Source organism: Genypterus blacodes, unplaced genomic scaffold (genome assembly GCF_046128005.1).
Source record: "Genypterus blacodes isolate CSIRO-AG114 ecotype Tasmania unplaced genomic scaffold, CSIRO-AGI_Gbla_v1 ptg000053l_1, whole genome shotgun sequence".
In the NCBI taxonomy this organism is placed as follows: domain Eukaryota; kingdom Metazoa; phylum Chordata; class Actinopteri; order Ophidiiformes; family Ophidiidae; genus Genypterus; species Genypterus blacodes.
In genome coordinates this window covers 6,035,495-6,061,231 of record NW_027466865.1, presented here as the reverse complement: position 1 = coordinate 6,061,231, position 25,737 = coordinate 6,035,495, and the positions used below count along the sequence as shown (strand labels likewise).

General features: G+C 43.4%; 2 protein-coding genes across 3 annotated transcripts; one reads left to right on the top strand and one right to left on the bottom strand.

Annotated features, from left to right (window-relative positions):
* Nucleotides 1–370: 370 nt before the first annotated feature.
* On the bottom strand, nt 371–20,141 carry hip1rb (huntingtin interacting protein 1 related b). 2 transcript variants are annotated; one of them, XM_076150889.1, is made up of 32 exons: nt 19,764–20,141; nt 12,469–12,532; nt 12,021–12,163; nt 11,877–11,933; nt 11,229–11,309; nt 11,033–11,109; nt 10,776–10,837; nt 9,835–9,975; nt 9,682–9,739; nt 9,383–9,458; nt 8,989–9,156; nt 8,852–8,907; nt 8,629–8,701; nt 7,802–7,985; nt 7,636–7,724; nt 7,433–7,549; nt 7,243–7,344; nt 6,505–6,699; nt 5,912–6,059; nt 5,633–5,719; nt 5,424–5,531; nt 5,201–5,337; nt 4,255–4,365; nt 4,094–4,152; nt 3,920–3,950; nt 3,777–3,839; nt 3,563–3,663; nt 2,746–2,851; nt 2,445–2,568; nt 2,288–2,349; nt 1,915–2,145; nt 371–1,819 (listed from the first exon to the last, which is right to left on the bottom strand). In XM_076150889.1, exons 1-32 carry the CDS (start codon nt 19,854–19,856, stop codon nt 1,811–1,813), a joined length of 3,213 nt encoding a protein of 1,070 aa, XP_076007004.1. In that variant the 5' UTR covers nt 19,857–20,141; the 3' UTR covers nt 371–1,810. The 2 variants fall into 2 exon arrangements, with proteins under 2 accessions (XP_076007004.1, XP_076007005.1); XM_076150890.1 differs by having other exon boundaries at nt 8,852–8,904.
* Nucleotides 20,142–22,372: 2,231 nt separating this feature from the next.
* On the top strand, nt 22,373–23,769 carry LOC143001379 (hydroxycarboxylic acid receptor 3-like). The gene has a single exon (XM_076150973.1). It carries the CDS (start codon nt 22,420–22,422, stop codon nt 23,386–23,388), a length of 969 nt encoding a protein of 322 aa, XP_076007088.1. The 5' UTR covers nt 22,373–22,419; the 3' UTR covers nt 23,389–23,769.
* The last annotated feature ends 1,968 nt before the right edge of the window (nt 23,770–25,737 follow it).

Sequence of the window (25,737 nt, the reverse complement as noted above, 5' to 3'; positions counted from 1 at the left end):
GATGTGAATTAGACCAGGAGCAAAAGTCTGCTGTGAAACACACACACACACCGTTTTAATGTACAATTTATCGGTTAGGTTTGGGTTATGTGGATGTAATATTTAGCAGGACAAATACGATTGAATTGGTATATCAGTTTTGGTTTATTCTGAATGCAACTTTTAAAAAGCACCTTTTTTAGAGTTCCTCATTAGAAACAAGTAAAAACAAATAGCCACAGGGTAAATTAGTAAATCTTAAAGCAATTTATTATCCTGAATGTCAAGTGTTGCTTGTGATTTTTCTGTAAACATGCTGTATAAATAACAGTATTCCTCTTTTGTGTTTCTTAGCTATGAAGTCTGAACAAACTCACCTCACACCATTACATAAAATCAAACATTTATTGTTCATTTGTGTGACATTTACACATCTTACAAGAAGAAACCACCAATATCTTTACTAAAATATATTAATAGATCTGAGCATAAAAAGACATCTCAAACAGAGGAGGAGACAGAACATAAAAAGATGCATTTAAAGACCCTGTAAGAAAAGCTCCCAGAGGCAAAGAGGAGTGTAACACCTTCATATTGGACATACACTAACCCTACAGTTTCAGCCTAAGAGAAGCTTTTGATGATTAATGATGCCTACCTACGGGATTTGTATGCAAGCACTAAGACTACTGATAAATATTTACACAATATCCAGTTATTCCTCTTAGGGACATTCAAGAGGTGACCGTCATAATATAAATTATACTTAGTGTGAGAAGCACATGCCTCTACAGACGTTAGGTCAGGTAATATTAAAGGTATCAGTACAGTAGATTTCAAGGCCAAAGGGAAAATCCCGCCTGTTAAGAAAAACAAAAAGCTAGTTTTGCACGTGATTAGAAGAGCACTGTCCTTCGGTAAGGCAAAGCCAGAGGTATGTCAAACTTCTTCAGCAACATGGAGTTTAGTGTGTCGCCTCAGTTTCCTTCACCCAACACAACGCAAACAGTGTACAGTGCATGTTAAGAAACAATGTGATGAAACAAAACATGACCAGAACCAACCACCGGAGCACAGGTCAAAAAATATGCTGTTCTCTTGTGATTACTGTCAACATATGTGTTCTAAAAGCAGTGTGTGTGTGTGTGTGTGTGTGTGTGTGTGTGTGTGTGTGTGTGTGTGTGTGTGTGTGTGTGTGTGTGTGTGTGTGTGTGTGTGTGTGTGTGTGAGAATAGGAGGTCTCAGACATCCTGGTCACTGCATGTCACTACAGAAGTCAAAACCCTGCCTTGAAAACCCTGCCACTGATCTGAACACCTCTTAGTTTCAATCAGGGTGAGAGTCATTCACTCTACTGACTTCAATGACAATCTCACCTAACCTTCCATGTGACCCGAGTCCCCTGGACCAAGGCGTGAACAACTCTGAGACCAGAGTGGGGGGCCTGCGAAACCTCCTCAAGGCTGAACAGCGAGTCCAGTTGCCTTGGATGACTGAGACCGGACATCTAAAAGAAGTAGTGTTTATCTATCTAAAAAATTAAAAGTGTTTTAGAAAAAAAAAAAGAAAAAAAAAAAAAAAGCATAATACTTCTCCTTTTTGTTCCACATATTAACATTAAAACAGGGGTTAAGCAAACATATCTCCTATAGGTATCGAGCGCCAAAAATGAGGCTTGTGGTCCATGTTGGCAAAACAGGGAGAAAAAAGAAGGTAGTGACAGAGAAAGGTGATGAGACTGTGGATTGTCAGCATGCAACATAAAGGGAGCCTCATGTTCACAAAAACGCCGTCCTACACAGAGGAGAACTTCTCCTCTTCTGTTCGGCTTTTACCTGAACTGTAACATACAGAAAAAGGGAGAAGAGTTAATGTTCAGAGTTACATAAATATATTTCATATTCTTTTAAAACCCGTCCCTTCATAGCACCTCACCATATTTTTGGGTTGTAAATTTGGTTTCTGAGCCAGTGCAGGTTTCCTCATGATGGCAGGTTTGCTGGGTTTGGGGGACATAGAGGCAGGATGGGCCGGCGACGAGGCTTCTTCATTCCCGTCGGAGAGCTGCTCGTGCGGAACTCCGGCCAGGTCGTAGTGCTTCTTCCTCAGCTCGCCCAGACGCTGACGCTCACCATCCAGCTGAGATTCCAGTTCAAGCACCTTTACCTGATGGACAGGGAATCACCAGCTGGTTATCTGAGTCAATAACTGTTACTATTAAATTGTGTTCCATTTGAATGTAAGTATATCATATATGATTGATCCTTTTAGGAAGCCATCTTTGTTTGTTATCATGCCCATGACTTGCCTGTGACTCCATTTCTTCTTTCCTCAACTTGATGAGCGACATTCCAGAGAAGTCCATGGTATCTGATCATGAAAGAAGAATGGTGGAAACAAAGTCACAACCGGAGGCTCATCAGAGCGCACAGGATCTGCCTCATAGAGCTTCTAGTTTGACTGACCCTTCTCCTCCAGGTTCTCCTGGCCGGTCCGAGTAGAGGCCACGACCTTACCGGCCATTTCGTTCACAAGTCGAGAAGCCTGCTGGAGAGTGGTCAGCTTCTTACTGTGACGGTCGGCCTTCACCTGCACAGAGGTCACATGGTTTGAGTGAGATCACAGGAATGATGAATGAAACAGAATAGATTACAGCCGTCTTAGAGTACTCACACATTGTACACAACACAAGGCAACAGAGCACGCAAGATATATTTACTACTGTGTTTTTCTTGGAGGCGCTGCTTATTTGTGTCAGGCTCTTACCTTAGAGGCAGCGACCAGCTGTGCTGTGCTGGCAGCGATCTCATGTGAGCAGACGATCAACTCCTCGTATTTGCCGGTGTGCAGCACCACCTTATCAGCAGACTCCCTGTGTGGATGCAGAAGTCATGACTCAATGGGGAGATTTTACATTCCTGCACACTGGTCGATGTCTGTGCCAAGGCTTTAACAAAGGTGTCAAGCCACATAACTCAAAATCATCACCACACCCATTTAAGATGAGTGTAAAGTCAAACTAAAGTGGGCAATCATCGGAGGGTGGACCAAAAAAGCGTGGACTGGCAGCTGAAGAGTTGCCAGTTTGCCTCCAGGGCACTTGCCCCCCCCGGTGCGTGTGTGTGTGTGTGTGTAGGAGGGGGGCGCAATTTCAGATGTTCTTCTTCAGCCTCGACACTGTATTATTTACATGGGTCTTTTTGCAAGCCAGCAGATGACAGGACCAACAAGCAGACGGTCAAAGAAAGAAAGAATGATAATACGATAGGAAAAGAGCCTAGTGTGTGTTCATTTGGCTGCTGGTTTGGTTTGTAGCCCGAAGTCGAAGCCACTTTCTAAATACAGATTTGTGTTCTTGGGAGGTTTATTTGCCAACCAGAGAACTGGCAGACCGTTAATAATGAAGGGAACTCATGAGGCCAGATTATCTGTCCGTTTCTGAGGATTCTAGAATTGATTCTTGGATTTGATATGAGTAAATAGATAAGTATCACAATTCATTTGACAATAACAGAATTCAAATGCTACATGGAATGCATTTAAACATAGAAAATGAAAGCTCTAAACGTCCCGGTGCACTTACACCATCTCTGTGGCTCCCCATCCCACAGCCTTGGCCGCAGAGATGAGTCCCTCAGTCCAGCGAGAGTTCTTGGCATAGAACTCTTTCATGGTGGCTGCACCCTTGAACACCAAAACATTAATACTGTTAATCTACTGACAAGCACAGTTGGACTATTTCAGATAAAGACTGAGTTGCCAGTTTTGCATTTTAAAATTAGAACAGTGTGACTCACCCTCCCACTCTCCACTATCTCTTTTTGCAAGTTGGTAGACGACACGATCAGCATGCGGATGGCCTAAGATGGCAATGAATATTAATAATATGAATTCATAACAAACACAATGTCTGTAGTGTAAAGTACAGCATAAGAGCTACCTTCATTAGATCTGTGCAGCTGTTAAGGATCCTGTAAAGAAGGAAAGACAACAAAGATGAAACCTTTACACCGTGGCATTCAATTAATTTTCTGATTTTGATTAAACCTTAATGGAATGATCTGGTCAGAGGATTTGTTAAAATGATCAAGATGTAGTCCCAAATGGAACAAACCTTTCATTGACCTCCAGTTTAATTCCTGACGTGTCCTTTCGGGCCTGATTCATCATTTCCTATATATAAAACCATAAAGGACATTCATCAATTACATTGGACGCACGCACACGCACACACACACACCTTAACTGGAGATCAATTACTTATACACTACGTACATCAATCCTGCGGACCGCTTCCTCAATAGCTGCCGATGTTGCAGCCATTTCCTTGTCCACCAGGTCTCCCAGCTCATCCTGACGGATATCCATGCCTTTGGGCCGCAGCTCCTGGAAAAAAGAAAGAAGGCAAATGATTAGATGCAGAAAAGTGTAACTTGTCTTATGTAACAGCATCACTCTGACACAACAGCTGAACACTATCAGCCTCACAGAGGTTGGATTGTATTGTACAGGTGTATTGTGCTAAAATGTCAAATGTAGTTGTTGCACAAGAACACAGATTTAACAATTTTCATTAGTCATGAGGTGGTTTGACGCACTCTCCCTTAGTGTCTTTGTAGCACTGCGCTTAAACAGGTCATCCATTAGTCACCCAACACCAACAGGTCATGTCACCACTAACAATCCAACAATCCAAAGCCAGAGGTGAACTCGCAATTACAGGTACGTGTTTGGCCTGAAGAGGAGGAAACAATGAGACAGACTTTCACAGGCTGGTGATTGTCTCATGGCAACGTGTGTGTCGCTGGAAATACAATGAGTGTGGAGAGACAGAGGAGGAGTGGATCTGGGAGTCACTACTAAAAGCTAATGAAGGAAACGAAACATCATTCTGTGTTGAGGACAAAGGTATATAATCAGGACTCAGGGTGGATACATGCATGTGTGTGTGTGTGTGTGTGTGTGTGTGTGTGTGTGTGTGTGTGTGTGTGATAATCCTTATTGCCAATTTGTTCCAGACATGTGTGCTTGTTACAACCAGACATGCACCAGGTTTGATCATAATTGGTTCTATAATTAATTCTCGATAATCATCCTATTATTGACTATTTATGCACATCTGTTAATGTGGATCTGAGGGCTTTGGTAATTACTGGGAGGATTAAGGCTCCATGTGTCATTTTTAAATTGGTTCCATCTTTCTTACACTTCAATTTCTCACCTGGCCCAAGTGCAGGATTTTCTGAACAATGATGCGGATGGCAGCTGGGTCGGCCCTCTGGAGGCTCATTTTGGACTTCAGGTCCCTCAAGAACTGGAGAGTCTCAGTGGCACAGCCTCTGCAGTTCTCCGTCAATCCTGCAGGGTGCAAATGAGCATGTGTTAAGTCATTGGCCATACTCCTGAAGTCTGCGCTAGCATTTAAGAACACAGATATTCCTTACGGTCTGCATGGTCCGTGGGCGCCATGTGTGCAGTGGCACTGCCATTAATGATGGTGTCCGCAGTCAAGTGAGAGAATTGGGTCAGAGACCTCACCAGTGCTCCAGCATCTGTTCATAAGAACATATAATGATAGACAGAGATGAGCACAGTGCACCAACCAGCAACACACTGGATGAATGTGTGTGGAGTCACAACCTGAACAGCTTACCCCCCATGTTCCCCAGGAAGTCTGCATGCCCCTTTTTCACTTTGTCGATGGAGCCTAACGTGGCCTCTGCTCGACTAATGAGGTAATCTACAAAAGAAAACAAAGTTAAGTTCAAATACAACACAATTTGGCTTTGATATCATTTCTATACTTCATCTATTATTTATGTGTGCATGTGGGGACGTGAGCTGCTGTCCGTATCCACTTCCTTAAGGAAATGTTATATTTGCATTTTACTCTGCAGCGCTTTGTTAATCAAGTAACACAGGTGGCTCTGACCAGGGGAGCTGGTGCAGCGTATATGAAGCGGATCGTCGATCTTAGCAGCGGCATCTTCAATGATGCTCTCTGCCTCGGCGACGGTTCCCTGCAGCAAGGCGAACTGCTCCTCCAAAAGCCTCTGCTTCAGCTGCTCCTCCCGACTTATCTGCACGCACACAAACATTTAATATTGTTTAATAGTCCAATCTTACATCTGTATATGAAGCAACTGCTAGCTAAATCCAACCTACTCTCTGCAAAGAGAACACAAGTGCAGATGGAAGATTTGCATATTTCTGTATGAAAATCCATCTGTCCAACCCGCATTCTGCTTATGTTTGTTTATGTATGTGAAAATCAATGTATTTTAATGTTCAACAACCCATGCAAATTTCTCTTTCAACGACCACCTTCATGACCTTATTTAAAAAAAAACAACTGGTAACTTCTAACACTATTTCATTGTTAATCGCAAATCTGTGAATAAAGTCTGTGATCAATTATAGTTTAATTCAGTATTAAGCCCCAAACTAACTTCTAAACTGCCCTTGCAGAACTGAAATATTACTGAACAGAACTCACTGACATACAGCGCATGGAGACTGACTCACCTTCTCCTGCAGTTTGCCCTGCAGCTCTCCCACCTCCCTGCTGCTTTTGTCTCGCTCCTGCTGAAGCGACGACTGCTGCACCTGCGTGGCCTGCCGCAGCGACGACAGCTCCGCCTCCTTCTCACTCACGGATCGCATCAAACGCTCTTTCTCTGCCTGCAGGGCCGTCATGGAGCTGTTCATTTGCTCCGATGTCTGGCAAAGACAGAGAAATAATGAGGAGGGTCAGAGGAGGGAAGTCTATCCAGCCTCCAGACAAGGTGAAAACTCCATGATAGCCAAGCAAATTATCTGAGGCTGTTTATTATTTCATGAATAGAATAATCGACTAACGATCTCCATTATTAGTCAAGTAGTCAATGTTTGTGCATGTTTTGCATACAGTGTAACGGAGCCAAGAAGGACAAATGAAGATAGCAAATTCCCAATACCAACTAATAATACATTTAAAGATAAAAAAAAAGTTTTGGGTCTTTACTTGCTCCGACTCTCATCGATAGTACCTTTACCTTCTGCCATATCGCATAATCATCTTCTTCTTTGTTGTTTAATGTTCGACAAGCCAACTTTACAGCACATTTCCACCACCAACTGGGCTGGAGTGTGAAGTCGCATTCCCGAATAATTGATTGCATACATTTTTTATTGATTAAAACTGACTATAATCTACTATTCGATTATGGTCGGTTAATCGTGCAAGCCCTAAGATGATCGTTCACATCTTTCTGGCTTTATTACCTGCTCACTGCTCTGTAAGGTGCCCTTGATACGCAACATTTCTGCCACCTTCTCCTCCAGGGCTCTCCTCAGCTTCTCCATCTCAAACTTCTGCTCTTCCAACTGCATGAGGAACACAGACAGTATTACTTCCACACTGCAGCGTTACCTTGGAACTACCACGGTCATAAAACAAAATAATGGCACCAACCTTCATGTCAGCTTCCTGTTTGATCCGATCCACCTCAAATGACAGCTGCAGTTTGGTCCTCTCCACTTCTTCCTGTGTCTGCTGGGTTGCTGACAGCATTTTCACGGTGTCTGCACTCTGTCAGCACATTAACACATTTAGAGTTACAACACACAGTGTGGTGCTGACATCTAATTTAAAACAGATCTGGGGTCTGTCTGTACCTTCCGGAGTAGTTCTGCATGACTGGCCACCAGCTCTGTGTGTTTCTCCTTCAGCTTGTTGTACCGCTGCTCAGTGGCCTGAGCTCTTTCTGCACAGGTAACACAAGGTTATCACAAGGAACAGTCTGTGTGTGTCTGTGCGTGTGTACAGTACAAGTTGTCTTACTCTCAGCCTCAATGAAAGTCGTCTGTACGCCCTCGTGTTCCGCATTTCGGCGACGCGTGGCCTCTAGTTCCATGCGGAGCTGCTCATTTTCCACAAGGGCGCGCTGTTTCAGTGCCCGCTGTTCTTCTAGCTCGGCCTCCAAACTGTTGATCTGGGATTTGAGCTGTGTGATGTATCGCTGAGCCTGAAGCAGGAGGAATAGGACACCAAAGCTTTACTGAGAAGACACTTAACATTACAATGGAGTAGTCATTGAATGTTCATGCCTGAATCAACAAAAAACATCCTGGATCATCTCTTCTTCACCTTCCTTCTACCTTCCATCTCACAATTTCAGTTTCTGTCTGTTAGTGAGCAGGTAAATACAACTAACAAAATTTATATAACAGGAGGTGTCTGGTGTCTCGGCAGTTAGAATTGAATCAAATATTGTGATTCATAACTCCTGAATCATGAGGAAGTTGGCTCAATGTTTTTTCCGTGATTTCACACCCATCTCTACCTGCAGAGACCCTCCACCATTCGGAAATTGTACATCCCCAAATATGGCACAACTGCTGCAACTTCTTAAAGACATCATGAAACTACAAGTCGATTTTCAGAGAGGACGCAGCTACAGTTGTGTCTGTGACGTCAGAAGTCACAAACAGACCCTTTGTCACCTCCTGTTCAGAGGCTACTTGCCACATTCCTCATGTCGGGAGCAGTATTTACATCCACCCAACATGTGACCCAGATTCCCCCACACATCTACAATAAGGTTCTTCGCTGTCACACCACCTGTGCCACTGCCTGAAAAATGAGAATGGAGTCAAAACGATTCTCACCTCTGCTTTGACTCTCTCCAGCTCCGCTCGTAACATTTCCAGCTCTTGTTTGAGCCTCTCGATCTGGAGGTCCCTGTCGGACAGATCACACACACAGTCATAGTGTGTATGTGCGTGTGTGTGTGTGTGTGTGTGTGTGTGTGTGTGTGTGTGTGTGTGTGTGTGTGTGGCACAGACTTAGTGCTCCGTTAACAATCACATTTGGTGTGTCACTGCTGCTCACCTGTCATCAAAGCCACCATTGGGGGGTCCAAAGGTCTGATCAAATATGTCAGGCTGCTAAGAGGAAGAGTGAAATGAATGCATAAGTTTAACACTACAATTGTGTGACAAATGTGACAACATGTGTGTGTACCATACCAGTGGTTGGGCCTGTAGGCTGGATGTTGGGACGTCACCGACTTCAATCAGTGGCTCGGGGTCGTCGTCATCGTCATCTAGCTGCTCTGGTTCGTCTTCGTCGGGGATGACCACCACCGGTTTGACATGCTTAGCCAATGAGGAGGCGTGCAGGAAATTTGGTGGGGACTGGCAGGGAGAAAGAAGCAACGTGGGTAAAGGTCAAAACGAGATCCAAACAGGTCATTTTCATGTTTGTATTTGGGACAGTTGCAATACTCCATCTTCTATAACAAAATGTGACTTCATTGTTATGCAAAATTAGGTCAATGGTATGGTTTTGTCTTTAAAAATGGACGCTGTGACTCAACAAATGAAATCATCGCCCCCTCTCCCAAACCCTCTGTGCTCTTACATCAGGCAGTTTGGGGATTTGGATCAGTCTCTTGAAGTACAACATGTCTCTGGCTTTGTTGAAGAAAGTCTTAAGGCTGCGGGACGACAGAGAAGGAGGCAGTTGGCAGGTATGCAAACTTTGTAATAATTGTTCGAGAAGGCACAGTGATATAATGTGTCACATGCTCCCAAACCCCGCAGGGCAATATTTGCATCAGTTTTCTGGTGACTGGGTGAGACAGGATTATGTGAAAGATTCCTTCTCTTTAGATGCCTTTGCCCTCATTGACTTGTAGCCTGAGGCCTTGAGTAACCAACCTGTGGAACTGGTCGTGGAAACGATCCCGGTGCCCTTGTAAGGTGTCAGCAGGGAGACCTGAAATCAATGACACGGTACAAGTTGTCAAACTTCGGGATCCATAAATAATACCCTCAGCTGTTCAAATGAATCAGTGTAATAATGACTCTCACAGGCATGCAGCTTGAACAGCAGCTTGACGGTGAAGTGGTAGAGGTGACTACAGTCCTGGATGACTTGGATCAGCGGGGAGAGCCGACACTGGCCTGATGTGAGAGTGGAGATGGCGATGGACGTGTTGAGCTGTCGAATCACTGGGGAAAGAGACATAAAACATGTAAGTATCTCCAAAGTTAATACCAACAGCCACATCTCCAACAATACAAAGGTGTTTTAGTTAACCCACTTATAGGTAGTTAGAAAAGTAGATTGTAGTAGATTGCAAGTGAATGTTTCATCCACTCTGATTATTTGTCTGTACGATCAAAGGCAAACATGTGATTAAGCTGTATACATGGACAGAATAAACAAATACACTGTTCCGAGTTTATATGACGTATTGTGTAATCACAGAATGAGGCGAGTCCTCCTTTCGAGGAAATGTTTGCAGAGTTGTGCTTAATCGACTTACAGTTGCATACTGAAGTCTCTAACCTGGAATGCAACTTGTTCTATTGACATGATGGCTGTATGATAAAGGTTTGATGGTACACGTAAACATGCTACAGAGCAGAAATATGCCCCAGCAGAGAGCCAGGCTGGCTTTGTTCACAGCACAGTTACAAAGTTTGTTTATAAAGTTCAGGCGGGATTGTGGATCGACTAATTGCAGGCATTTCCTCTTTGGGTTAAAACAAATTTGGGCCGAAACAAGAGAGGGTGTATGAAAAGAGAGCCAAGAGATTAACATCATTATTTTTTTAAGAGAATCTTCTAAGGCCCATGAAAATCCTTTTCGGAAGGGCGGTAGTTGCTCTGAATAAACCTTCCTTTGACAAGCTCTTTGGGTTTGGTACATAAATAGATAATGTCAGCAAGGTTGCAGCCCTCTAGCTCAGGTTTCCTTGCTTGGATGGTGGGATGGAGGAAAGGTGGGAGGAGGAGTTTTTTTCACCTGTCTCGGCAAGCCTCAGCTCTGCGTCCAAGTAATCAAACACCTCCACTGTGAGCTGGAACCTGAGGGACAGAAGTTGATACCTTGGTTAGAAAGAGAAGGGCCCCACTCAGAGACAATGACGATCTGACCCTGTGAAATGGAGAGCGTGCAGGAGGCCTCGCAAGCTTCATCGCTACCATCTCCCGCAATGAAACGCAGCAAAAGACGCTGGGGAAAAACAGGGGGTGTTCAAATATGTTACTACTGAGACTCACACGTTATTGATGTCTGTTCCTGCGGTGCGCTCCAGGACTTCATCTGAGGCCTCCAGGTTTGGTGGGATATCCGAATGCTGTGATGAAGCACATTTTTTGGCATCTTAGTACAAGCAGGCATTCATACGCTGTGAATTCCAGCTGTATCTCAGTGCAGCAACCCACAGTCTGATCACATGACGGGGAAAGACTGTACCTTGCTGTGAAACTCCAGCTTGGTGCAGAGCAGCCTGGTGTACAAAGCCACCAGCTGTCCGTACTTGTCATGGAGGTTGCCCTGGGAATTGTAAAAGTGGATGAGGATGAATTAAATTCAGCTCATTTTACAAAACCCACCAAAAATATAATCCCCATCTTAAAGTTAACTCAAATCTCATATTTCTTAGCACACAGATGAGCTCAGGCTTTGCGTGAAGCCCGGTTAACTGTACATTAATATTCATATTCTAATTTTTTATTCAAAAAAGAAATAAGAGAGCACTTCATAATGATGTGATAGACAATCGTAGGACCCATGCACCTTTGATGAAAGTTAACCAACATGAGGGAGCTGAGATTGTGAAAAGTTGGCCTGCCACAAAATGTTACATTTTGGACCAAGATATCACAATGTGACTGCTGCTACAACACACTTCTACTGCACATAAACCAAACATACGGGTGACAAGTTGACGGCCGAATTATTCTGTCCTGCTCGTCACAGCGCTGCATTCATCACATTATCTGACATCAAACTGGCCACACATGGTCTTCATATCTCTCTGCTGTTTTTTTGAAGATCTAACAAACAGACTCGCTAACAAATTAAAACAGGATTGGTGAAAGGAACAAGATAAAAACTTACCCATAGTTTTCCAATTTCAACCAGACTACTGTGATGTCTTATGCAGTCTTGTAGAACCTGAGATGGCGATAGTGACATAAAGTCAGCAACAGTACTTTTCAGCCCGATTTAGAAAACTTGAATCATATAAGAGCTGACTCGTACATTGCGGTGGCCGTCCCTCAGGATTTTGTGCAGCACGTGGCAGAACTTCCAGCTGAGGATGGAGCTGCCCGCCAGTGGGAATCCCAGAGCGTACGACCAGAACGTGAAGGCTCCCTTCTCCCTGTGCGTCCCCAGGATGATTCCTGTTGCGGCCGTTAAGGAAACGGCAACTAGCACAAAACCCCAAGTGTTCCCCTCCATGTCCACAACTTCATGCAACAATAAATCCCTGACCATCGACACTGTTTTGCTGATATTATATTAATACCCTATTACTTTCAGATAATCATCACATTACTGTGCAGGCACTGATGATAGATACACAAAAGATACATTAAACACAAAAGACTCATCACAGGTAACCACAGAGTTAAAAAAACAAAAACAAATCATAGCTGTACTGAATCTGATGTTAGTTTGGGCAGACTTCAGACTTATTTAAAGATACGGCGTGCATGCTTCTCCTTCACAGGCGTCTCAGCGGAGGTGATGGCTTTGCTGATGCTGCTCAGCTGCGGAGGAGAGGAGCACAGGAGAGGATTCATCAAAGGGCACTGGGAGAACAAGAGGAGCACAGTTGCCCGTGTCCTGTAGACGAAACTTGCGTCCTTTGAAACAGGCAACACGGTGAAGCTCTTTCATACAGAGATCGAAAACTATCGGTGGTAGAGAAGTTGTTGGAGCTGCTCTCCCGGAATTGCAGAATTTGGTTTATACACACTGCCAGACTTTTCCCAGGCATTATGTTTGCATTCACACACATTCCGTCCACCCAATGCAGTAACATGCACTATTATGCATGTACACAGATCCATAAACAGTGTGTCCACTATTGTTACAGGCCGGTCAGACAGCTTCACACAAATTCCAGATACAGGCAATATTGAAGGTTATCATATTGGAAGCAAATTGTCCAGCATTCCAACTCTGGCTTACATAAACAAATTCCTGACTCATGACAATGTTACATAAACAAACAACAAACAAATGACAGCAGAATGGACTGCAGTGACCAGCGACTGATGTTCAGCTCTCACCTTATGGTTTGCCTGATTTCAATTGAGCAACAACAGTCTGTGAAACATTTTAGCAGCTCAAGCTCTCGCTTCAAATGGGTATGTTCATATTTACTTCAGCACTAAGATGATGTGAGAGACATTCTAGGCTGAGCGTTATGAGACCTCCGGTGGAAAAGGTGCAAGGCGACAAAACAACATTCCTTATGTTTCCTTGTCCTCAAAATAGCACCAATGGCCTGGTTAAGAGATGTGTGTCAGGCTCTTTGTGAGGGAAGTTATGATGTTAGATGTGACTGATGAGCTATTCAGCTTTGAGACAGGAAACAGAACAACCAGTGATAACCGTTCATCCATGAGGCAATGAGATATCTGTTGCTAAGGTATGTGTTGACCTGCCTGTCAATCTGAGAGATGAGACGGATCATAACGACTGTGCAATTTGTAATCTGAAGGTATTAAGTAGTGTGAGAGCTGCCGTTGCTACTGCCATTAAAGTAGCGTGACAATGCTTTAACTGGCAAGACGCTCTTTCATTTCAAGACACGAGTCTTGATGAGAAATTCAGATCGTTATGCTCAGACAGGCATCACATTCACGACGACGCTGTGCATTAACAATTAAGGCGAGAAACATTCCACTAGCAGCGGTGTGTAGCGATGATGCTGCCGATTCAGCAGTCAAAGACGTTTATGACAGCTACATTACATTACATTACATTACATTACGATCATTTGGCAGACGCTTTTATCCAAAGCGACTTACATTACATTACCACCCTTCGCAGAGGGGGGAGCAATTGCGGGTTCGGTGCCTTGCTCAGGGGCACCTCGGCAGGGACTCGAACCGGCAACCCTCCGGTTCCCAAGCGGAAGCTCTACCCACTGAGCTACTGCCTGCTCAGCTACAGATAAAGATCTGGAGGAATGTTGGAGCTGGTCGGCTGTGTGTATGACGGACAGTATGCACCGTCTGAGTTGTAGGTCTGGATCTTCCTCCACAGCTCAGGGCCAATTAATGTTAGGATTTTAATCTGCAGATGATAAAACCAATAGGAGGCAGAGCATCATCACCACTATCACAAAACACAAGCAGCCTCGTCCACGACCTGCCCAACAGGTAAAACCAGAGCTGCTGAAAAGGAAAAGAAAACAGGAAGGGAACAAAAGCTTTGTCTCCACACTGGAGGTGTGTGTGTGTGTACGTTCACCTTCCCTCTTAACTCACCGCCACAACGCAACATAATCTCCACTTCTGCTCACGTTACATACTGCTGCACTGTGTTGGTCATGGTCATACACAACCTAAAGTCACCACATCAATTAATTGACTGACTAAAGTAAGAAAGCGGAACGTGGATCGGGAGACTTCGGTTTCATGCTAAGTAAGCTGAGTATCCTGGTGAAGTGCTCTTGAGCAGGACACAGAACCACCACCAGCTCCAGGTTTGTTGTGCTCACGCAGCTGCCTTTTTTCTTCAAAGGAAGAAAAAAAGACACCGAAATACAAAATCTGGTGCAAGCCGACGAAAGGAAAAGAAGTGTGATGTAATTAATGCCACAGAGATACACACTTTACACTGACGGGTGCAAAGGTGAAACACTCGCCCACCACCACAGGCAAAGTGTTTGCTTCCCACACAGTTAGTCATGTCTGCAGGCAGAAAGCAAGCAGGAGCAGCAAAATACCAAAATAGTATTTAAAAGAAAAATGAAAATACACATTTGCAGTTTTGTTAACTTTGACAAAGTCATTTGGTGAGTAGTCAGTGAAGGAAAGCTGTTTTAGTGTTGCCAGCCAACGTCTGGTTTGTATTTATGAACTAATAACTGCAACTTTGACTGCACATACACAAATAAACCTTTATATCTGAGCTGGTTATTCAATAAATATGGGGGAAAATAACTTTAAACAAGGGCGTCCTTTTGTGCAAACATTTCACCGGCCTGACGAGTTTGACAAGTGTGTGATGCACAGTCATGGAAAAGCCACCAGACAAATGTATCCGCTTGAATCATGTTTCTTTTCAAGACAGGGTTGATTTAAAGAGACGCGGTTGCTCAAAACGTGTGTGAAGTCGGCCCACATACCGATTACAGCTGCAGCTACACAGCTACAGGCCAGCTCGACCCCACCCAAGGTCAAATCCTCCCTAAATCAGGCCCAAGCGCTGTGTCGACAGCTCCACTTTAGGTCAAGTCTCCATCTTGGGTCACGCGCTCATGTTGTCTTTGAGGGAAGAGCGGCGGTTACGTCCTTAACACGTAGCTGGGAACAACCTCGAGCAATGTGATCATCAGTAAGATAAGGAAGTAAGGAAGTGAGATAAGAAAGGTAAGTGATCAATGCACCTAATCTGGCAAAAACCTATGAAAGCCTCTTTTAGAAACAAGAAACTTGGGACGGCACATCAGCCCCCCCCCACACACACACCACCAAAACATACATGGCTACAATAACTAAAAAAGGGAGAACATAGAGCACAGAGGGGCTACTGTGGGTGAAGCCTGAGCCAGGGGTGTCCTGGTTAATAGGAGAACACCCCCCCGCCCATCCTCGATCTGCTAGTCCATTTAACGCCAGGCGAGTGCAGAGAGCGAGGACGGAGGGCAGTGTGACAATGAGGGGTTTGTTGGGGAGGAAGGCGGACAGCTGGGGGAGAAGATTGGGTTGGAGGGGAAGGCAGGGGGGGAGGTGGGGGGCAAAGCTCTGGCACACAGAGGCTGGCACAGAGGCCCCAACAGATGGCCACTGAGCAGCGTGACTGCAGGGAGACACTCGGAGTACATTCAGAGAGACGGAGAGGGCGATGAAAGAGGTGAGAGAGACGGAGAGAGAGAGAGAGCGCGAGGAGGGCATCGCATAGAGGACGACCGCAAACTACACATAGTGAAGGATCACTACGCCGAGCTGCCAGCATGCTGCCCTGCTGCATTTTGGGGAGGTGTGCAGAACAATCATGTGACACTGATGAAAACTAAAGCAGACATGATTGTTCTCTGTCGTACATGGCTGACATAATGTGACGTGAGAGAGAGAGACGTGTATATCCCACATGTACGGTATAGAAGAGAGGTGCCGCCGTATAGATAACATGGACCCTGTGACTGTAACATGCCGTGAAGACCCAACACATGCAAATGCAATTAAATGATGTATTGAGAAGTGTAGAGTTTTGGAAATTGTATATATAAATATCTTTAACAATACGAAGCTCTCGCATTAAGTGCCCTTGCTCAAGGATACTAAGGCAGCACTGGTACATGAAACTGGCAACCTTTCTGCACCAATCTGCCTGCATATTCATGTACGATCTCCATTAAGTTATGGGCAGTAGACCTTCAACTCTCTCACACATGCACGCACACGCACACGCACACACACACACACACACACACACACACACACACACACACACACACACACACACACACACAATGCCAGCACCTACGGTATGTCAGGTGTTAAATACACAGATGTGTGTTCAGTCCAGCTGTGGCGTCACAGTCGACGGTGTGTGTGTATGATGCACAAGTTAAAGCTGCATCTGTCAAATCCTCTGAGTTGGACAGAAAAGTGAGAGGGAGGACGGCCTGCACTAATCCTTCAGGCCGCCATATGGTCTGTACATGCGCGCATACACAAACACACACACACACACACACACACTCAGTTGACCACAGGCATCACACACATATACACTCCTCGTTGCAGTAAAACCTCTTACCTTGTCGTCTCTGCTCTTCAGGAGTGTGTCCATGTGCTTGGACATGTCCAGTAGGAGTGTGTCAAAGCAAAACCACCACACCTGAGCTGCCTCACACTGAACATAGAGCCCTGCAGCAAGAGCACTTATTGTACGTCCTTATCTGCCTAATTCAACAGACTGGGGCAGTGGCTGACAAGGTCACACACAAACACACACTTTAACTGCATGTTGTGCTTCTACCAATGGTTGTGTGGCTGCTAATGACTACGCTGGAGTTACACTGTGGAAGACCACCCATGAACTCAATGTCCTGCTGGGCAAGGTGAGATCTCATCCCAGGGCAGCTCACACACTAGATATCATACATGTGATTTGTAGCGTAGTGTCTGACACTTGAGTGTGAGTGGGAACGTGTCTCACAAGTGTGGAGGAAGGAAGTTACAACTGGGGATTTTCTAGAGAGAAACTAGTTTCTGCCTCTTAATGATGCGCCACACACACACACACTTTGACAATCAGGCTTAGTGTTTTGTCATAGTTACCATGACAGCACTAGCACAGCATCATGAGTACGCAGCTTGTATTTTTAGTGAAAACAAAAGAGCAGAATTGGGGACGGCATGAGCACATGTTTGCTAAACAAAGACGAGCTCCTGGATAAAGACTGAAAGAACTCTACACTGTCACACTGCATACAACACAACCATCATACACAACCATCATAATAAGTGCTCCAGTTGTCTATACACTCCCACTAGGTAGCTGTGTTTTCCCATCCCCCTTCACTCTCTCATGGGCACTCACTCAGGCAACAAGAGAGAAGGAAAGCAAACACCACAGAAACCCGTACACACACACACACACACACACACACACACACACACACACACACACACACACACACACACACACACACACACACACACACACACACACACACACACACACACACACACACACACACACACACACACACACACACACACACACACACAGAGAGCACTGTGTGGCACATTTCACCTTGACACCAGGGTCGACATGAGGAAGAAAGTGAGCAGGGAGCTGCAGCAGCAGAGTTTCACTGCACGGAGTGAATCAGCAACATTCAGCGAGTCAATGACAACAGCAACATTCATCTAATGGATAAATGTATACAAGCTTCATCCTAAGCTGCCTTTTAAGCCAAGCATGTCATTACTTAATACACACACACACACACACACAGAGAGAAGTAATTTGATAATGGTTCTTACGCGACTCATCCTTCTCATTTGCATGTCACCCAGTCACGTTCAACATCCTGCCTTTTATCAGCCACTCGGACAAATCGGCTTCTATTTCATGACATCACTTACACTAACCAATTTCACTCCATTATGAACATCTCACCTATTATCATTTGTGACTTTAATTCAACACACTGTGCAATACTTGTTCAATGTGAAACTAGCAAGACACACTCTTATGTCTTCTGTCCCAACACCCAGTTTGTGGAATCAAAATGTCTATTCTCACAAGCTGCCATTTGTAAATCAACAAATATGGTGCAAGTCAACTTTGACTTGGGTTGAACTGAGGAAGAGCTGCAGGATCTTTGGCCTTATAAGGTATATTAAGGTATTAAAGTGATGCAAGTTGTTATTTAAAGGGAAAGAATTGAATGCTTCGCCTCTCTGCACGCGCTTGAAACGCAAACAAATACTTTTACAGGTGAGTAGACGCCCAACACAGTCAAGCTCGGCCCCTTACGGCTTAAAAGTGTCACATGTGCTCATTTACATACGAGGTGCTGTCACTACTACAACTCCCACTTTGATTAGTGACTCTACCTCATTTGATTCTCATTTCTAGCAGTCTGACTGACAGACCTGGGGTGTGTGTGTGTGTGTGTGTGTGTGTGTGTGTGTGTGTGTGTGTGTGTGTGTGTGTGTGTGTGTGTGTGTGTGTGTGTGTGTGTGTGCGTGCTTCACTTGAAAGCAGCTCCAGTATGATTAGATGTTTTGTCTTGATCAGATTTACGCATTTATTCCACGACACTGTGAAGCTTCCACTGTCTGAGCCTTATCTTGCTCATCCGTGGAGGAATGGTGACACACATCCTTCGAAACCACAAAGTAACATGCAGCAATCTGAATTGTATAGTTTATTTACTAAGCAAATGCCGGTGAGAGTGCATAAAGGTGTGTGTGAGGACATCAGCTTTGTCTCTGTGCTGCTTTTTTATACAAAGACGGTGTTAAAAGAAGTGAAGTATGAAAGGAAGGAAAGGTAACCAAACAGGAAGGACTAGATGAGCGTGATAGTGAGGATCACAGCACAGTGAGGAGTGATTGTCAGTCTGCCATTGTTGAAACTGACTGACCTTCAATCACATGTAGCCAAGTGGCCATATGTGAAAACAAACAATCCTAAAGTGACTAATGTTTATAGTTCAGACTAATCAGGTGAAATGTGTCACAAACTAGAACTTGCAGTGACAAAAAGCCACATTATACCTTCACACAATGAGGAGACAAATGCGCTGCAAAAACCAAGGAATGATGGGAGTCATCTATCATATATGAGATCAGAATATCAGATTAATAATTCTGGGTAAAAACGAAAAGAAAAGAGAAGTCCATTGTGAGTCGGTTTGTTAGGAACAAACTCAAAATTAAGCAATCACATTAGTAGAATCTGAAACCAGAGAATGTTTGAGTTTCACTTGATGAATGAACACATGCAAATGGATCACAGAGCACAACTTCACCAGAGAGAGAGACAGAGAGACAGACACAGAGAGAGACAGAGACACACAGAGAGACAGAGAAGAAGACCTATGGAGTACCATGGTTGTTTTTTAATTGAAAAGCATATTATGCTTTTAGACACCGCCGTCTAAATGAGAGACGTGGCCTCTGCGGTAGAAACAGACAGCGAGTCCGCGTTCGCTCCTCTTCAGGCCGACACAAGGCGGCAGGTTACCGGATACTTTCAGCGTTTATGTCCCCCCCAAAGCCGCCACAATCCGCCATTTACCTGCTGTTTATCGAAATGTTCCCTCTCCGCTCCCAGGTTAGCCTCCGTCCTTCTGGTCTTCACCTTCGAAGGCACCTGTCTTATGCTGTTCATCCTCCTCTGGCTCGGGTCAAACACAACGAAGGCGACGCGTTCACTTCACTTCTTCCTCCTCCCTCCAAAAACAACCAAAACAGGGGGGGGTAAAGCCAAAGCTTCCAGATGTTTCCACGGGTAAATATCACGGCTTTATCCGGGTCCTTCGTGTCGGCGCGCGGGCAGACACTTAGCAATCAGTCGACTCGGAGCACCGTGTGTATACTTGAGTGTGCGTGTGTCTGTGACATTTCCAAGCGGGATCCGCGCTCATTCCGCACCAGGCATCATGATGAAGGAGGAGGAGGAGGAGGAGGAAGAGAAACCCGGTGTGCCCGCGTCACGCACACGGATCCTCCCCCGTCACGCCGCTTAGTCTCTCCCACTCACGTCGCCCTCACGTTCTCCTGTGAGATTTAACTAAATAACCGTTCATAGTTGTTCATTCTTTGACTACGTTCATGTTTTTTTTCTCTGTAACATCGTCATTTTGTTTTCCAGAATAAAAGCCGCGACGTTTATTACTTTTCTCTCAATTCTAAACTACTTTTTCATCATCTAAACACAACATTGATAACACTCCATCATAATGTTATATATTTAGAATATTTATAAATCGTTTTAATTGTTATACATAATGTACAAAATAATATAAATATTCATAAAACATTTAAATTAATATAGTGAAAATATATCTATAAGTATTCTGGCACATTTCAATTAATCATCCTTGAAATATTTCTACATCCAATGAGGTCAGGACTGTCTACAGCCCTGGGATACAGGTTTGTCTCAAGGCTACTGGAATCTTCCTGCTTTGAAGGTGGAAGAACATTGGAACTACTAAATATGGAGCTCTGCACCCAGGCAAACTCAGCAAACAGGACAGAGGGCTTATAGCCAGGGAGTTGACTATCAATCCATGTGTTGGAGAACCGGCCACACCATTAACTCAGCTGGCCGACAGAGACTCTGAGCTCAGGTATGTGGAAGAACCAACTTTGATTGTCTCAAGCACGGCTTCCTCTATCACTGTCCCCAACAATCAGCTTAAAAACACACTGTAGTCATAACATAATGGGTGATAGAGACAAAATTAATATAACCTCTCATGTAGATTTTAAGTTCATATTTACAATTCAGTCCTCCTCAAGGTGGTACAACTGGAATTTCATGTGCGTGGCCACCATGATGTTTTGTTCCCACGTATGCAGGTGAAGGAAACACAAGAGCTGATGCGACAACAGCAGAGGAGAACAAGAGGACGTGTTTGTCCTGCAGGTCTGACTGGCTCGTTCACATTTTTCCACTCTGCCTGAACCCTGAACACACACGTGGTGTACCTCAGCCCAGGTCTCATCCCTGGATAAACTACAGAGTGAAGCGCATGACAGGTCAAGAGCCAGCAACAGATATGATGACGTAATGGCAAATAAGTCACGTGAGATGAGATACTGGACTGGAACAAAAAGCAAACAAGCTCTATGTCTACGTCTACATCATCATGGTCAGGCCTTCTAACCATTCCACCATAAGAGCAGTACATCTGTTAGTCCCAGTCTTTTATTAAGAGTTGAGGAAAATTATGCATCTGTGCTGACTGAAGCTTTGTACAGCAATATGGTTGAATAAATAGCACTTTCAGATGTTATCCACTAGGCAGCAGTACAGCTTCATATATGTGTATGATTTGCATTCTTGATAGCTAATGTACCTTGATGTCCTCTCAGCACACAGAACATTCAACACAACACAAATCAATACAACAAGACAATAAATCAATATCACAATTCAACATTACAACAACATGTATTCCTCTCATGTTCTCAAGTATGTATGTGTATATATGTACTGTGTGTGTATATATATAGATATATATATAGATATATGTGCATATGAATACGTATATACATATGTGTGTATACTGTGTGTGTAAGGTGTTTTCTTTTTTTAATGGCATCGTATTGATATTGAGTATTGCAATACCAATCTTCGTAATTTTATCAAAGCCAAACTGTTGGTACCATGACAACCCGATTTTCAGACCTGACAAAGAAGATATCAAAATTCTCAGTTCAGACTTTAAAGCTTTCAGCAAATTGTAACATTTTTCTCATTTCATCATGCACCGGTTTTCAACAGGAAGGGCAGTAAATAATGCATACAGTTTTAATGGCATTACTTCCACAAAAACAGATCTAATGTGTATCTACTCACAATTTAAGGTGAATTTTCACATCAGAGATATGTGTGTATTTTATTTAAAATGTGTGTATTTTGTTAATATCAGTTTTTAAGTAATCTGTGTGATATTGTGAGCTTCTGAGGGTCGATATTTGCTAAGCTTTTCAGACCATGAAGGCAATACTAGGCTGGACACATGCTCACACGCAAGAGCATTAGACATCACTCGGTGTGTAACATTTGATAGAATGCAGAACCTCAAGCTTCCTGTCAGAGCAAAAGATATGAAACCACATACGCCTCTTGCTGGGTTTGCATATATTTGTTTCCCTTAAAGGAATTCACACCATTCTCAAGAGGTTATTTTGTCTGATCTGCACACATCAACCAGCTCAAAATGCAATGCAATTTCACTGGGACCCTGCTCATCAACATGATGCCTCCAGTGCTGTTCTTACAGTTTGTTTTTGGTGTCCTGGGCAATGGTTTGGCCCTCTGGATCTTCATCTTCCACATGAGGCCCTGGAAGAGCAGCACGGTGCTACTCTTCAACCTGGCACTGGCTGACTTCCTGCTCAACATGGCTTTGCCTTTCCGTGCCAGCTACTACTACTCTGGGATCGAATGGAGGTTTGGAAATGCTCTGTGTCTCATCACGCTCTTCATGTTGGCATTGAACCGAAGTGGAAGCACATTCTTCCTGATGGTAATCGCTTTGGACAGGTACATCCGTGTGGTGCATCCTCATCATCCCATCAACTCTCTGAGTCTCTTCAAAGCAGCGTGTGGTGCAGCTGTCCTGTGGTTGCTCACTGTTTCAATGACTCTGCACGTCCTCATGATACAACGAGCCCACCCGACAATCTGTGAGAGTTTCACAGTCGAGACCGCAGGAAGTCTTAATCTGTCTTGGCATAAATTTGCATTTCTCTTTTCTTTCTTCTTGCCACTGCTTGTGATCCTGTTTTGCACAATCAGAATTGTTGGCCACCTGAAAGGGCGACAACTGGGCCAGCAAGCAAAGATCAAGAAGGCTCTGTGCTTCATCACAATAGTAGCAGTAATCTTCATTGTTTGCTTCCTCCCGAGCAACATCACAGAGATAGTGATCTGGGTGCAGACCAGTCAGTTGATCTCTTCAGAGGTGTGCGCCGCTGTGGATTTCCCGACCACCGTCTTTTACATCACTATCAGCCTGACATACCTCAACAGCATGCTGGATCCTGTGCTTTACTACTTCTCCAGCTCTACATTCAAGAACATCTGCAGGAAAGCTGTTAATCTGAAACAAGTAAACACTATCGAGAGCAATGAAAGGAAAATTCGAGAAACAGCCTCTCAAACTCAGTCCATCAGCCAACTGTAGCAGCAAAGAGTGCAACAAGAAGTGGAGCAGCAAAGAGTGCAGCAAGAAGTGGAGCACCTGGAGCACCACATCGAAAAAAAAATCCAAAATCTATCTATCTATCTATTATCTATTTTCTACCAGTTACATGTTACAGCCAGCAAGATGCTTCTTACTTTCATGAAGTTATTCCTTGTATTTTGACTCGTCTTATTTTGTTCACATTACCTCGATATTGTAACTCTTTTCCTTTAATCTTATTTTAACACAGTAATATATAGTTTGCTTGTATGCTCGTCACTATAGCAAAGTGAGTTCTCACTGGAATAGAAGTGTAGGAGTTAGCTGTCAACCTGAATAGATTGGGGGTTTTGTACAACCAACCATTTGTCATATATTGTATGCTGCATATGTGTCTAAAAAATAAAGGTGGTGTGGAATGTGCTTCCCTTTCTCTCCATATTTTGCGTGCTATCATATTTCTCAGATAGATTTTGAATTTGCAGAAGGATAAATACAAAGTGATGTGATACGAGCCGTTTGTTTACATTTTCTGACTCCTTTGACACAACCAAGAACTAGTTTTAGGAACATGATCATGATGACTTTAGCTTCTCTGAAATGTCTTCCAGTAGAATGTAATCATTTACAGTAATTGCATTTAAAGGATATTGAGAAGAGTTAAAATCTTAAACCTTACACAATGAAATGGAATATCAGCTTGATTTGTTTGTTTCTGATTTCCAAAATGTGTCGGACCCCAACAGCATTCTGACGACGCTGAAGGACATTATGAAGTCAGACCTTCCTCATTTGTTCAGTGCAATGACAAACTGATCGTTACACAGTAACACAAAATATTATGCAATTTTTAAATGAATATATCAGAAAACTGTATCTCAGTGAGTGTTTTCACTCACACATACTATACGTACAGTTTGAGGAAGTCGCTGCTCATATCAGACACTCCGTGAAATGTTTTGTCAGCCCTGAAACATTTAAATTATTTCTGTGAAATTAGAAGTGAGTTGACTGCTCTGTTCTTCAGCAAGCGAATGACGTTCGCCGTTGAACAAGTTATCCAACTTATAAAAGAAAAACAGTTTGATCAACTTGAATTAAATTGTTTCAATTGGCAAGACATACATAAAATAAGTTTTTTTTTTTTTTTTTAAGTTATTTGTTTAGATGAACTACATTTCTTTAAGTCACATAGACTTGAAAGATTACAATTTCTTCCATCTTTAATATCATTGTAACTTGGTTGTACTTTAACTTCAACTTAAATTGTCCAGTTTTCCCAAATTGATGATTTATTCAAACCTGAATGTGAGTATGAGAGCTTTTTTGTTCATTGTTTTGATTATTTCAGTTCAACCTGCAGTTGGTGAAAAATCTGGAGGTATGACGTGAGATTCATAAAGTGAAATTAAGCTGACATTGAACATGAAATACTTGAGTATTTAGTAGGTTGAAGGATCATTTTTAGATTTTAGGTTCAAAGAATCCTCAATAATAAATTAAAGACCCCAAAGAAGAAAGACTACAGACTACTCAACAAATACAATGATTCAACAAACACCCGTATTCACCTTTTAGAGTGCAGAACAAACACAATGCGTGAGAAATGACTTTCACACAACTGTGCCTCAGACCAAAAAACCACAGTACTTTCAAGTGTTACATTTAAAATAGAAACCTGTGGCAAAGATTCGTGTTTCATTTCACGTGCAACAACTCGAACTTGAAAGCTGGAACACTTTTACCTTGAATTCACAGTTCAAGCGGTGGAAGGCCTGAAGGCTGAAGCTGAGGCTGAAACAGGTCAAATTCTCAAACATTGATTCAGAGACGATCCAGCAAAGCAAGCAGGCTGTTGTGTTGAGGGGCCATGAAGGAGGCATGGGAGTCAGAGGGTGAAATGACAGAGTAAGTGGAAGTCATGCTCCTGTTGCTCTTTTATATATGTATTGTGTCCAAGTATATACACAAAAAGATGACAAAATTAAAGTTTTTAACTCAATTCACAGCTATTGTGTGTTGACAATATCAGGTTCCCTATTGTGCTATCCAGAAAAGGAAACAGACACTTTCACTGACCTTTGAATAGCCGATCCTTAATTTACATAACAGGATTTTGTGGAAAGTATGAATGAATCAAGTTTAAATTTGTGATTGTACAAACCAGTAAGAATGTCTAACCCGACAACACTGCAAACTCTCATTTTCAACATCAAACCCTTAAATGAACTTCCATTAATGTACATCCGAGTATGAAAGAAGCATAAAAAGGACCGAGTGAGACACGACTGTGAAGACACAAGTTACTCTGAAAGTGTCTGTGTCTAAGGGGGGTTTTCATCTCTCTTG

Bases quoted from the DNA above. Each gene is read 5' to 3' on its own strand.
- LOC143001379 (XM_076150973.1), top strand. From the start codon at position 22,420: ATGCAATGCAATTTCACTGGGACCCTGCTCATCAACATGATGCCTCCA.
- hip1rb (XM_076150889.1), bottom strand. From the start codon at position 19,856: ATGAACAGCATAAGACAGGTGCCTTCGAAGGTGAAGACCAGAAGGACG. The intron at 11,310-11,876 runs GTAAGTTTTTAT...TACAATTCCCAG, and splicing joins TTGAAATTGGAAAACTATGG to GGCAACCTCCATGACAAGTA. The intron at 9,459-9,681 runs GTTGGTTACTCA...GTCGTCCCGCAG, and splicing joins TTCCACGACCAGTTCCACAG to CCTTAAGACTTTCTTCAACA.